At 35.6% G+C, this 13,068-nt stretch overlaps 1 protein-coding gene across 2 annotated transcripts in view; it reads left to right on the top strand.

The window, feature by feature from the left end:
- RORB (RAR related orphan receptor B) overlaps positions 1 to 13,068 on the top strand; it is a 142,508-nt gene that overhangs the window by 87,915 nt on the left and 41,525 nt on the right. For both annotated transcript variants that reach the window (XM_033010447.2, XM_033010438.2), the window contains exon 2: positions 10,287 to 10,372. In XM_033010447.2, coding sequence (XP_032866338.1) covers positions 10,287 to 10,372 — 86 coding nt within the window. The remainder of the gene's footprint in view (positions 1 to 10,286; positions 10,373 to 13,068) is intronic.

Genomic DNA, 13,068 nt, shown 5'->3' with positions numbered 1-13,068 from the left:
AAATTAAAAATCCAGTGATGATCAAAAATATGAACAAATTCAAAAAGCTTCAAGAAGGCAACATCAGAAGGATTTTAGAGTTATTTCATACTGAAATTACTGTTATTATTTGTTTGTTGTTGCCTATGTTTCTTGTCATTTTGCTTTACAGGAGTTATATTGTGCCTAAGATACAAGGAAGTTATTGTAAGGAAAGTGATCCAGGAAAGTGGATGGGAAATTATTCCATTGATTGTGATGACAGTTACAGAAAGTCCCAGACAGTGCAAGTTAGATCTTTTTTGCTGTACTGCTGTAATTCCACTTGAGTGTGTTGAATTACTCCAAATTTGCTTAGTGCAACTCAGAAGCAAAATCTGTACCAGCAGAAACACATTTCCCCATCTCTTCTTTCTCTTTGGCAACCAGCTTGATGATTTTCTGTCTTAAACTGAAAAAGACAAAAAAAAAAAAAAAAAAAACAAAAAACTTCCAATTTCTAAGACGGCTTTTGCTACTGAATCATGCTCATTAACAAAAATAAAGACATAAACTATGCTTATGTATTCTTCCTTCTCAACTTTTCCTTGAGCATTACAGTTAGCTGTTTTCTCAAGAAGCTTTAAGCTGTAAAACATTTAACATTAAAAGCTGAATTAATTAGTGGTTTATCAGGACTGCAAATATACAGTATATTTAGCTTACTAAAATGCTCTGGGTTTTTAAGTTGCATCATGCCCTGTTGTTCAGCCAACTATTGTTAATCAAAGTGTATGACTGCAATAGTCAAATCAGCTAAAATTTTCCAGAAGTTCTCTTGCACAAGGCACTCAGAAAACAGTATAATTAGGCATTTTTAATTGTAATGGACAAATAGATTTAGAGAGATTCCAGAAATGAGAAAAGGTCCATGAAATAAGTGTTGAGGGTCAGGGGGAAAAAAAGCTGGGATGTTGACAAGAATTCTATTTCTTTATGTGCAAAAAAAAATATCCCTTTGTACTCCCCTGTTATGCCATTTCCACACCTTTGTTCATGGTCCACAGTCTGTAGTGCTTGATATTCTGTGTGCAAGACTTCCTGGAAGTCCTTTGGCTTTTCTGTAATTAAATTTACATGTTCAGATGACTCAGTGTATATATTTCTTCACTGGTTAGTGCTGTACTACCTTTTGTGCTTAATTTTCGGTATTAGATTAAAAAAATCCTACCGGGACTAAATTTCTAGAAATGTAACTATTGTGGCATTTGCTTGCTCCAGTGATACAACTATTAAAATTCATACCGAGGATGTAATATTTGTACAAAATTTAGGATATGATCAATTAATGTAATTAAATGTTTAAACAATCTTGAAGGCATGAATATTCAAATAAATATAAAGTGGGATTTTGCTAATAACAGTGATGTGGCACTCAGACAATCAGTTACATTAATCTGACAAATAAGGTATTGGGCTAAATGATAAAGCAAAAGAAACATTATTTTATTTTATATGTGATTTCCATAGCAGAATACTTATATATAAAACATCCTTGTTACACATCGTTAGATGTGAAAGTTTTTTTCTGTATCTACCTTCTCTATAACATAATATGTGTAGAACAGAGAGAGAATTTGGAAAATAACATTTTTCAAAGTTTGCAAAAGCCAGTAGTAACCACCAAGTATGCTTTAACATTGTCGTTAAGCAATTTTAAGTCACGTTTTCATAATTGTTAAGTAAAATGCCATCTTTGGGTACAGTGTCCAGAGAGATAATGTTTAAGATAGCTGTAACAATGGTTACAAAAGAAAATCAAAATTGTCATTTAAAGGTGCACAAAGGATACAAAATTATTAGAATTTTATGTATGCTACAATATTTAGTGATTTCTGCACTTCAGATTGCTTTTTTGTTCCTACTAAGGCTGACATTTTAAACACGATTTTTCCTACAATATGTTAACTATGGTACTAGTTATCCCTGTTTTGTGTCTGTTAGGTTTGGGCTTTTAAAATCAAAACCTCCCTTCTTTCCTTTTCAATATTTTGTTTATAAAAAGTAGAACATGCTGATGACTCAATATAAAATCAGTATGGATTTACACAGAAATTGGAGAATATAAAACATAAATATCCAGTTATTTGAATGGTGATGTCATTTACTTATATGAACCTAATGTACTTTTCCATTCTATGTATCACTTAGTGATTTTTCTATCATATTTTTAATTGTATTTACTTTTAGCAGTGTATAACTTACTAATTTTCCAAAGTAAATATTTAGATGGTTTGATTCTTCTCAGTTATCTTATTTTTCCAAAAGTAAAAAGCATCTTAATCTGAGTTATTCATAATTTGCAGACAACTTTTGTATGAATTATAAATATTGAAATATATATATATATATATATATGTATATATATATGTATATGAGATGTGAGACAAAAGAAGAAAATTCTGTCCCAGTTGTTCCTTTTTCTGAAGCGGAATTCTTTGTAAGTCCAGCAACTCTATTTTGTGTGTATCCACAGATTGAACAAACCTCCTAAATCCTTAATCATTCACAATGCACTGTAGTACTGCACTACTAAGAACACATCCCACATGATGTTACTGTTTCTTAGAGCTGTCCATCCCAGGTGTTGGTGCAGCCTTTCTTCCCTTTATCAGAGCAAGTGCTTGAGAAGCAGTTCAGAAAAAAAACAGTTGTAGAAGAGGAGTTAAAAAGGATTACAGTTGGAGCTTCCAGCTATAGAGAGGCTAGCTTCAGGCTCCATTTAGCAACAACAGAGTCATGAATACTCAAATTGCTGAGTGTCAGCTGGTTCTGCATGGACACCTGAACCGTTCAGTGGTCCTCATTTTGCTCGATAGTTTTGCATGGCATCATATTCCAGGTTTGAGTGCTACTGGAAGTATAGGAAACTGGGGCTGTTCAAGCAAAACAACACAGACAGGGTCGGAGAAGTCGGGGGATGAGAGGATTCTGAGTGTGCTGCAACTGCAGTCCAGTAGCAAAGAGCCAGAGAAGAGTGTCCCACCACAGACAGAGCCAAGTATAAGCACTACACCTTCTTTCTACTGCAAGCTGAAGTTTTAAGCTCATTTACACCCCACTCCAGAAAGCAGTAACACTGGCCAGGTGTGAGGAAAGATAAGGTCCTGTGTGATCCCACAGCCTTGAAAACAGAAGGTCTTCCAAGCCTGTTCCTGCAACATCTCTCTTTGTGCTACTAGGCTTTGTAACTGTACAGCAGTGATGTATGCATATTAAGGTGCTGAGTACTATATGACAATTTCAGCCAGCTCTCAACAGACAAAATGGACTGTAAATATTTATCATGCTACCTGGCTCTTCACTTGAAAAGTTCATTAGTCCATCTATCCAAAAGAGAAAAAAATAGCCATGGGTTGTTTCTATCAGGAAACAGTAATTCAGAAACATTGGGCACACTCTGAGTAGCTTTCTGAGTAAAGACAAGTAAGGAGGGAAAAGAATTTGTCCTGCTAAATGCCTGCTATATTGTGAACCATTTAAGTGAAACATCTACTAATTATGACAAATAAATTGGCAGAGTAAATACTAAGTGTACTTCTTAGAGGAAATAACTTGAATGTGCAATGTATTTTCTGTATCGGCTGCTATTTTTTGAGCAAGTGCACATTTACTGTTTAGAGAATTGCATAGAAAACACGGTCATCACTGCTCAAATAGCCATCCTGACCAGCTTATATAAACACTAGCTAAAGCTGCTAGAGATTATTTGCAGAACATTGGATCTGACGAGCTCAAATATAAGATAGCTTGGGTAGTATAATATTTGGGATTACCATAATAATCTCTTTAGGGAAAGTGTGCAGTATCAGCAGAACCATTGCTTGAGTCTTTGAGGAAAGTAAAAACTGTACAGCAATAATTCTGCATTTATTAAACACTTAAATCTTTCCCTGAGAATATGGCACATTTCTGGGCTCTTTATGGGGCCCAGGATAAGGCTTTGAGAATTTAATTAAATATCTCTGATTTGAACTCACCTATGGAGCCCAAATCATAATTTTGGCAACCTGTTTTTGTTGTGTGGTAACTTGTTTTACTGTAGCACCATCCTTTGAAGTTACACACATAATTTCCATGCATATGAGTTACTAGGGAAAATAGTTCACAGATTAATATAGAGAAATCCACGTTGAGAGACAATGAAAATGCTTCTGTACAGATTTCGAGTGTTAGGTGAGTTGTCAAAGTTTACTGATCTTTTGACCCTTGATGATCCCACTGAGCACAGCCTTTCAGGGCTCAAGCTTTGAGCCATAGTTTCTGACAAGAGAGATAATTTTCATCTTTTTGGACCTGAATGCTGGGCTGTACTTGTCTGTGTTAACCATCACCACCCTGCAGAGGATGCAGGTAATTCTGAAGCTTTTCTGCTGCCTTTCCTGCCCGTGAACCATCTCACAAATGTCCAGGACAGCCTTAAATGCTTGTACTTCTTATGCACTTCAGCCACTCTGTCTTGTCCAAAACAAGGAAACAAACAAGCTGCTAGGTAACAATTTCTGTGCCTTTGTCATCTTCCTAACCTTTTGGTGTTCCATTTACTGTTGGGCTGCCATTCTTGGCAAAAAAGCTGCACAGCTTTTATTTGGAGTCCAGGAAACAGCATCATCACCACTGTCTTGTAATAATCCCATGGAAATTCAGATTTTTTAGTAATTTACACATGGCTTTAACTCATTTAAAATTAATCACTTCTGCAGAAAAAGAGACTGGTAATCCAAAACAAGTATTTATCAATTATCTCACAACATCATGTCAGTGCTCTTAAGACTCATGGTTGTCTTGCTCACAACTACCTTTGCTCTACAGAGAATCATCCAACCTTGCAAATTTTGCAGCTTTTCTAATTGATTAGCATAATGAAATTCAGCTCTGAGCAATTATCTTTAACCTGTTTTAAGCTTGAAGACCTATCTAAGGTGTGATAAAAAGCTAGAGGTCCAAAAGCATTTCTTTTTAAATGAATGTATTCCTTGGTCTAATAAAAGATATTACATCTATCTGAAAATCTCATCTCATCTATATCCTTGGACCATCACATGCGTAGCAACTTTTTGCTATTCATAAATTGTTAAATAACACTGATAGATCCATTGTAGTTACGCTCGGGAAAGGAAAGAAAGGGCATTTGAATAAAAACATTTTTTTCTTATTTTTGTTCTTATTGTGATGGGAAAAGGTTGTTCCACTGTGCTCATTTTTTTTTCTATAATTTCACCTTCTCTGCTGAATGTAAAGGCAAGTAATCTGTGAATATCATTCTTTCCAGGCTTGTTCCAAAATTAGTAACAATAAGATACAAAGGGATCAGATAATATGAGCAGTTTGGAAATTACCTTCAGCTCTGAAGCAGCCATACAGTTCATTTGAACTCATATTACTTCTGTCTATTTCAAAGCATATGACAATGGTTTGTAAACATTATTATGGCCATGGAACAGATACAAGAAGTCTTCCAAAGTATATATCTACAATGCAGATATAAACATATTTTCTTTGTATGCAAAACTAGCAAGAAGGCTAATATATAACATATAATTTTGAAACCTTTCATCCATCTACAGACATTGCCATGTATATTTCTAAGGTTTGATCTTACTTTTTCTTTTAAAAAATAAATTTTAAATGCACAAGATAAGGATGTACAGGGTAACTACATATAGACTTTTCCTTTTTTTTTTCATAAAAAATCTTGAGGTTTTAAAAGGTTTTTTTCCAATAATCTTTGAAATAGCCATGCAATAAAGGGCAGAGTTGATCTGTAAAAAGAGTTGATGTATAATTCAGTGGGGTTTTTGGGTTGGGTTTTTTTTTTTTTTTTTCCACTAGAAAATCATAGAAGAGGAAGGGGAAAGCAAAACATGTCACCAAAAAACCTTCCAAGTGACATTGCTTAAAAAAACTTCGGCTATGAGTGTGAGACCATGAAAGAAATTAGACTTAACAACTGCATGAATTATGAACCTATGAAAAAAACAATCTTTTTAGCAGTAATCTATCACTCTTCTATTTCGAGCAGTGATCTATCAGATTTCTCAATATTCAACTTCCAGGAGTTCCACTTACTCTGAATTTCCTGACAAGTTTTCACAGATCATGTACAGATCAAATCTACCGTGTGTGCCCAGTGAGACATATAGATATACAAGAACTTCTGCTTCAGGGAAATTTGTATGTCTCTGCGCATGAGCTGTAGGACTGGCATACTTTGGAATCATCAGCTTTGCTGCACATACAGGGAGTTCCCTCGGCAGAGTGGACCCAACAGTCTTCAGAGTTCTAACAAGGCCCAGGGTCCAGACTCACAGTTGGAGTTGTGTGTATAACTGTGTGAAAAAGCTAAAATTTTATGAAAACTTTATTTTCCTGGGTGAATTCCATTATATCTACTTATTCTAATGGCTCATTTGAGATATGTCTGACAGCAAATGTATCTACAGACACATTAATTAACATTAGATGTCATTAATTAACTTGCTGAGATATTGCTAACTATGTAGCTCTCGCTTCATGAGATACAACAGAGGCTGAAAACATAACTAGTATCCTCAGCTGTATATTTTCAGATTATTAAATACAAAACACCTGAAGTCTTACTGTGAAGCCACAGAATATCTAATCCAGTGACAAAAGGGATACCAAGATCTAGTCAGAAGCCTAATTTATAGTGGAAATTTCTAGAGATAGTAATGGGCAAAGAAAAAAGTCTGTTTTACAGCGGTCAAGATTAAAAAAAAAAAAAATCAGTGTTGGCAACTAGATAAAAATGCTGAATATACTTAATTTGAAATCACTTGGGGATACAAAGATGAAAGTGAACTGGGCAAAGCTACTGGCATTTTTCAAAGAACTCCAGTTTAAGGATGATGGGAATTCTTGGAGGGTGAAGGACCTGCTTTTTTTTTGCCACTGGTTCTCTGTTTAGCCTTGATGTTTCCAAATGCAATCCCTCCTGGATCAACAAATTAAAGAGAGGACTTCCTCTTCAAAGTTCATGCCTAGCATGCTTTAGTATCCTCTTTTGATCAAAAACTAAGTACTGAAAGCTCGAGTCTTTTTTCCCCTTGGAACCAAAGCTACAGGTCTGGGAGATTATAGTCCTGTATCTCCAGAATTAAATTCGTCAGATGTTAAACTGAGATTATATAACACATGAGCTTTGCTTTTTTTATTGTTAGACAACATACACATGTGAGTGGCAGTCCTCACAAATACACAATGGACAGACTAATTGCCTTGTTGACTCTTATCTTTGTTTCAAGAGGAAATCAGCAAATTACCTGTGTATGTCCTTCCAGATTTATTCCTAATTTCACCAATATAATAATTCTTGAAACCTGATTATTGCCCTACTTTTAGGATAATGAATTTTGTGCCTGTGAGTAAATTTTTTGCTGGTAAAAAAAAATAAGAGATAAAAGGAAGTTCAGTGTACTTTTTTATTTCTCTTGGGGCAGCACTTGAGAAAACAGCTATATGCTTCATTTGAAGATGGTTTTAAGTACATATTTGCTTTTAACTGTGTTCATTTCAACTCTGTGAGATGATTTTGTATTTTCTTCCTTAATAGAATTCCACCCTTCTTCCTGTTGTCCTGAGAGAATTAATTAGGTTCCAGGTGGTAAAAATCTGTGGATTATTATTACTAATCATGTAGAATTAATTAATTTGCATTGCAACATTCTAATTTGTAGGGCACCATATAAAACTAGACACAGTTACCAATCCTAAAAATCTTTCAGCTTAAGTATAAAATAAGATATGAATACCACAGAGAGACAGGATGACCCTGTGATACTGGTGAGAGAAGCTACAGTTGGTGACAATGAACAATCACAGTGCAGCATGTATCCAAACATAAATGTTTTGTTAGACATCAGGGCGATGGTGGTTTTGCAAGCTTTTATTGAGTGATATGTCTCAGAACAGGATGAAAACTGAATGAGCTTGCTGAAAAATTGGACAAAAGGACAGCTGAGACGTGTTATTGCTTGAAAAGAAGCAAAAACCATTATTCTTATTCATGCTATTAAAGTTGATGGGTAGGAGGACAAGTGGAAGGACTTTAAAAGTGGAGATAAGTTGTTTTGGTCTTATTCCTTCCTCACGTTTGCTACATTGGGAGAAAATAAGTTTTATTCCTGTGCTTCTGAAAGTTATCACTGTGTCAACTCCACTATTGTTAGTTCATTCTAGTTTTGCCTCAATATTCAGAAAGCCATACCAAATCAATGCATTTTATACTTTTAAGGAATTCAGAAGTGAGTTGTTTATGTTATAATAGCTATAAAGAGAGGTAGGATATACAGATCATTAAATGGCTTGTTGATCTAAGAGGAGAAAAGAAGAAGAAAAACAACAAAATTATAGGCTGCTGAACAAAGATACAATGTGAAAAAGGTGTAGTAGCCTCTCACAATCATTAAATCTGCAAAAGAAACCTGGTACACTGGGTGTTAATTACAGTAATTCAAGAGCTTTCTGGGAATACAGTGGCTTCTTTTTCATCTGGCCTGTACAATTAATGACTTAAGTTTTCTGTTACGAATCCTTAAATTGTTCTGCTGTCTTATGAACAAAAAGAAATGCCTAGGAGACAATAGCAGAGTCTACCTTTCCACACTTCTTCAAATGCTTTCTGTTTCCTAAAGATGCTGTCTTTTCTGTGAGTTCTCAAAGGAGCTATAGTAGCAATTTCTTAGACATCCTATATTTACTAATTTATAGAATGGTTAGTTTTGAATAAGGGTTGGAATTAACTGATGAGTCACAAGTCTAAAGTATTTGCTTCATATTAATCTAAACCTGGAGCCTTAGCATTTAGTGACCTGGTCCACAAATATTTACCATGAATACAGTGCTTATAATTGCAAGTCATGCATGGAATTATTGATTGCTCACAGTAATGAGTACTGTGCTAAATGCAGTAAGTGTCACACGGTCAATTCTTCTGTCTCTGTTCATATTACTGCTACAAAATGCATATGCAAGTCACATTAAAAGTACCTTCATATTGTTTTGTTTTGTTTTGTTTTTTTCTTCCTTTCTCTTGTCTTTTTCTGAAGGTCTCCTCACATTCCCACTGTAGTTCCTGCTTCCAACATTAACATGTGTCTTTGAGGTTTGGCAACATAAAGTAGCATGCGGTCCCAGAACTGAGACTTGCTCCCTCCACATGACTCAGGAAGAGACCTGTGATCAATACTCAAACTAGCCTCACAAACAGTAATAACTGGAAGTTCATGTTTACGTGTTTTAATTATTTCAGTGGGGATAAGGCATAGGAATTTTTGAGCAGGATCAATCTGTCAAAATTTCTAAGGAACTGCAGATGCTTTTCTGTAGGGAATTGTCTTCTTATTTATACATTTGTCATGCCAGGATGGCTAATACATACTAGTTTCTTAAGAAGGGAAAGAAACTACCACCACCTAGTTCATGAAAACAAAACAGGATATAGAAGTCAGCCCAAACTCTGTGGATGACAGGAAATTTTATTTCTAGATATGAATTTTCTTAAGTAGAAATCCAGGCAAAGTTTTGGCTCTGGGTTATCTCCATCCAGAATATATTAACAACAAATTGCTAGCTCCTACATTAAAATTAATTCTATCCATTCTGGATTAGGAGCAGTTTAGAAACTGATTTGCTGCCTAAGCCTTGCCTAAAAATATGCTTCATCGGAGACAGCATGTCAGGAAACTGAGCTCACAGTGGCAAACTAAAGTCTCTTTAGCAACCATTTGCAAGCCCCTCTGCCAGTGTGTCTTGAAGACATAATCTGAAAGATGTGAAAACTGCATCACCTCTGCTGCTTTAAAAAATGTATCAAAATATACCACGTAATTCTACCTCAGCAAAATGAAAAGTTGTGAATATTTGAAATGTGTAAGCAAGCACAATCTGGATAATTATTTAGGACCCCTCATGACTGTCATTAACAATAATGATGATGAAATTGACAATTAAAAACAAAAAAGGTGAATATGAGGGAAAACTTGATAATTGTGAGCTATCTTAAATTGGTGAAGAGTTTTGTGGGATATGGTAGAAACTACATAATGTGAAGCAATTAAAATTTGCCAAATCAAAGCATACAGAAACATGCAGTAAAATACAAAGCAGTTTTTTTCTTGTCAGGGGGGTGAACAGGTTATCTGCTGTCTAGCTCTAGTTTTTGAGATCTTCAATTGAGAAATAAAGAAATTAAATAAAATTATGTCCTCAAAATACTTGTCTTGTTTTTGGTTTTGTTTTTTTTTCAGCACAAATTGAAGTGATACCATGCAAAATTTGTGGTGATAAGTCCTCTGGAATACACTATGGAGTCATCACATGTGAAGGCTGCAAGGTATGAGATTTTAATACAGCATAGTCATCATCATCTGCATTAGCTTCAGGCATCTGTGTATAATAATACACTCCTACACATTTTCAAGCAAGCGGTGCCAAAGGCTGTAAAGCCTGCTGCTAGTTTAGCTGTGTTTCATGCCTAATTTTACCAGTTGTTTTACTTTTCATCAAATAGTCTTTAGAGTTACATCCTCATTTGAAATATAAATTAATTGCATCTGATTCAGTGTAAGTGCTGATACAGAGGCTCACAACTGTAAATTACACCTGTTCTACTTTAAATCAGCTTGAGAGATGGATTTCTTATCTTGTTTCCTATACAATCCGTGTAGCACTAAAAGTTGGAGTGGTATCTCAGTTCAACATCTTAAAAGCTTACAGGTGTCAGTTTGGTCCTATTTTATCCCCTTTGTTTTCTCTGCGGGCCAAATTGTAATCGCCAAAAGAAAAAATGCCTTACATTATGAGTAGTGTAAAAGGATCCTTTGTCTTCTTCCTTATAGGCTCCAGCATAGGGCAATTGCAGTGAATTAGAGGTTAAAAACAATAAAAAAAAAAAAAAAAAAAAAAAAAACCCTTCTATGCTGCTTTGTCATATTAACATATTATCCCAGGCATTAGTTCAAGTGACACCAATCAGACCCCAAGCCAAGAGAAGAAAGGCTTCAGTTTTGAACGTTAAAAATACTTTGTGATTGTATTTTCTAAGAAGTTATATCATTACTCATGGAAAACCAGAATTTTATACTACATGTTGGTATTTTAGCTTTGACTGTAAATGTGAAATTGTAAAGATGGAGAGGCAGCATCTCTGATTTCTTCTATGCAGAAACACAAAAAATGGTACATTTGAAAGTGGGTGCGTATTTGTAGAGTGAAATGGCAAGCCTGTGTTTACTTAATGCTTTACAAAATTTTAGAATGTCTGAAAAATATGAAAATTTGGGGGCACCCATTCCCAAAATAATGCCAACACATTTAATGCCAACACATTGAGAAAAAATACGTTGTCAAAGATCAGATTTCTTCCAGGAACTGTAACAATTGTTAACAACCCGCATTGTGTCACTGTCTTATTGTGACATTGGACTAGAAATAAACATCTTATGATGATCACATGAAACAGAATTAGACTAATTGATCTGATACTTCAAAACTGGCACAAAAGCTACAGGGGAAAAAAGCTTTAAGCAGAAAAACAACATCCTGTCTCAGTACTCAGCGCCCACAGAGCAGTTAGGGGTAGAGTGTCCTGTGGATGTGATTAGGGTTAATGCTGGCCCTTGTGTGTGCCTCAAGAGGAGATGATACCCCTCGGCTCTGTGTGTAGACTGCTTATTGAGATAAAGAGCTTCTCTTCCACTTACGACAGTTTTAACCCTATTGTTTTTGTGCCAGTTTTACAGTATCAGATCAATTAGTCTAATCTTGTTTTGTGAGCCTGTTGTGAAAAAAGATGTCAGTTTTCACATCGGGTCCGATGGGAGGCATCTCAGTCTGTCAGAGCTCTCTTTTAAAGTAAGCGCTGTCTCCGGCAGTGCAACTCTGCTCTTCATTGCCCAGCAATTAAATATCTGTTTGCTCAGCCTGCATATTAATAACTGGTCATTTCTGGCTCCTTTTGTCTGAATGTGCTAGAAATCTGAATTAATTAAGACAGACACCATGTGTCGAAGAAAGAGGTGAGAAGTGCTCCACAAACCTGCACCACACAGGTTGAGCCCGACACCAGATAGCCACAGCCTTTCAGAACACAACATCCAAGGACTGTACTGCCAGGGGTGTTGTTACAAACTTCAAGGGACAGGAAATCCTTTAACTCTGTGTCCTTACATCAGTGATGTCACTGCAAATGCATATTATAACTGCTTAAGGGGGATCATAAATATTGCTGCTGTTTCATGTGCATGCCTGTACGCACTAAGTAACCTGCTGGACCCATTAAAGAAGATGGTGACTCTACCACTGTTATTGCTGAAATGGTGAAACCTAAAGACAGGTTTCCACCCCATCTATCTCTGTGGCTCCTTTTTTTGCTGAGAAACCTTTTATCATCTCTCCTGCCTACCCCCAAAACAAAGTATGTGCTACCATTCTTTTGTCATGATTTAGACAGTGGTTAGAATGACCATTTCCCTTCTCAGGCTGACTGCCCGTGATGGATTAAGTGACTTGTTCAAGATGCAGAAAAACTTGTTGTCAGTATTGGGAATCCTGTCTCTAAGTCCATAGATCATCAGTAATGAACTGCATCCTCCTTCCCCCAAATGGAATTATTCTTAGTAAATATAGCCAATATTATATAAAGATCCCTAAAAATTAAATGAAAGGATTGTCTGTACTTTGTAAGACAACATTTAGATCTTATGCAGGAGAAAGAGAGTACAAAATTCTCTTCAGAAAAATAAATTACCTGAGGTAGATTAATTTTATTATGTAACCCTTGATTTTTTCTTAAGAGGGTCAAAGGACGAATAAACAAATTCTTCTGAGATAAGACCAGCTTTAATGGGAAAAACAGCACTACAGGATGAGGCACAGTCAGTGCTAGATGGTTGTGTGGGGTTTTTTAATGTTATTTAATTAATTTGTTCTCTCAAATCCATATCCATATAAGAGCTGCTAAAATCTAAACCTTCAAACTAGAAAATCCTTTGCATGTCAAAACCAAAATTGGCTAATAGAGTTCAGCAA

Source organism: Tyto alba, unplaced genomic scaffold (genome assembly GCF_018691265.1).
Source record: "Tyto alba isolate M040663 unplaced genomic scaffold, T.alba_DEE_v4.0 Super-Scaffold_13, whole genome shotgun sequence".
Classification (NCBI taxonomy): Eukaryota; Metazoa; Chordata; class Aves; order Strigiformes; family Tytonidae; genus Tyto; species Tyto alba.
The sequence above is the reverse complement of the archived record's forward strand: the minus strand, read 5'-3'. Positions and strand labels throughout refer to the sequence as shown.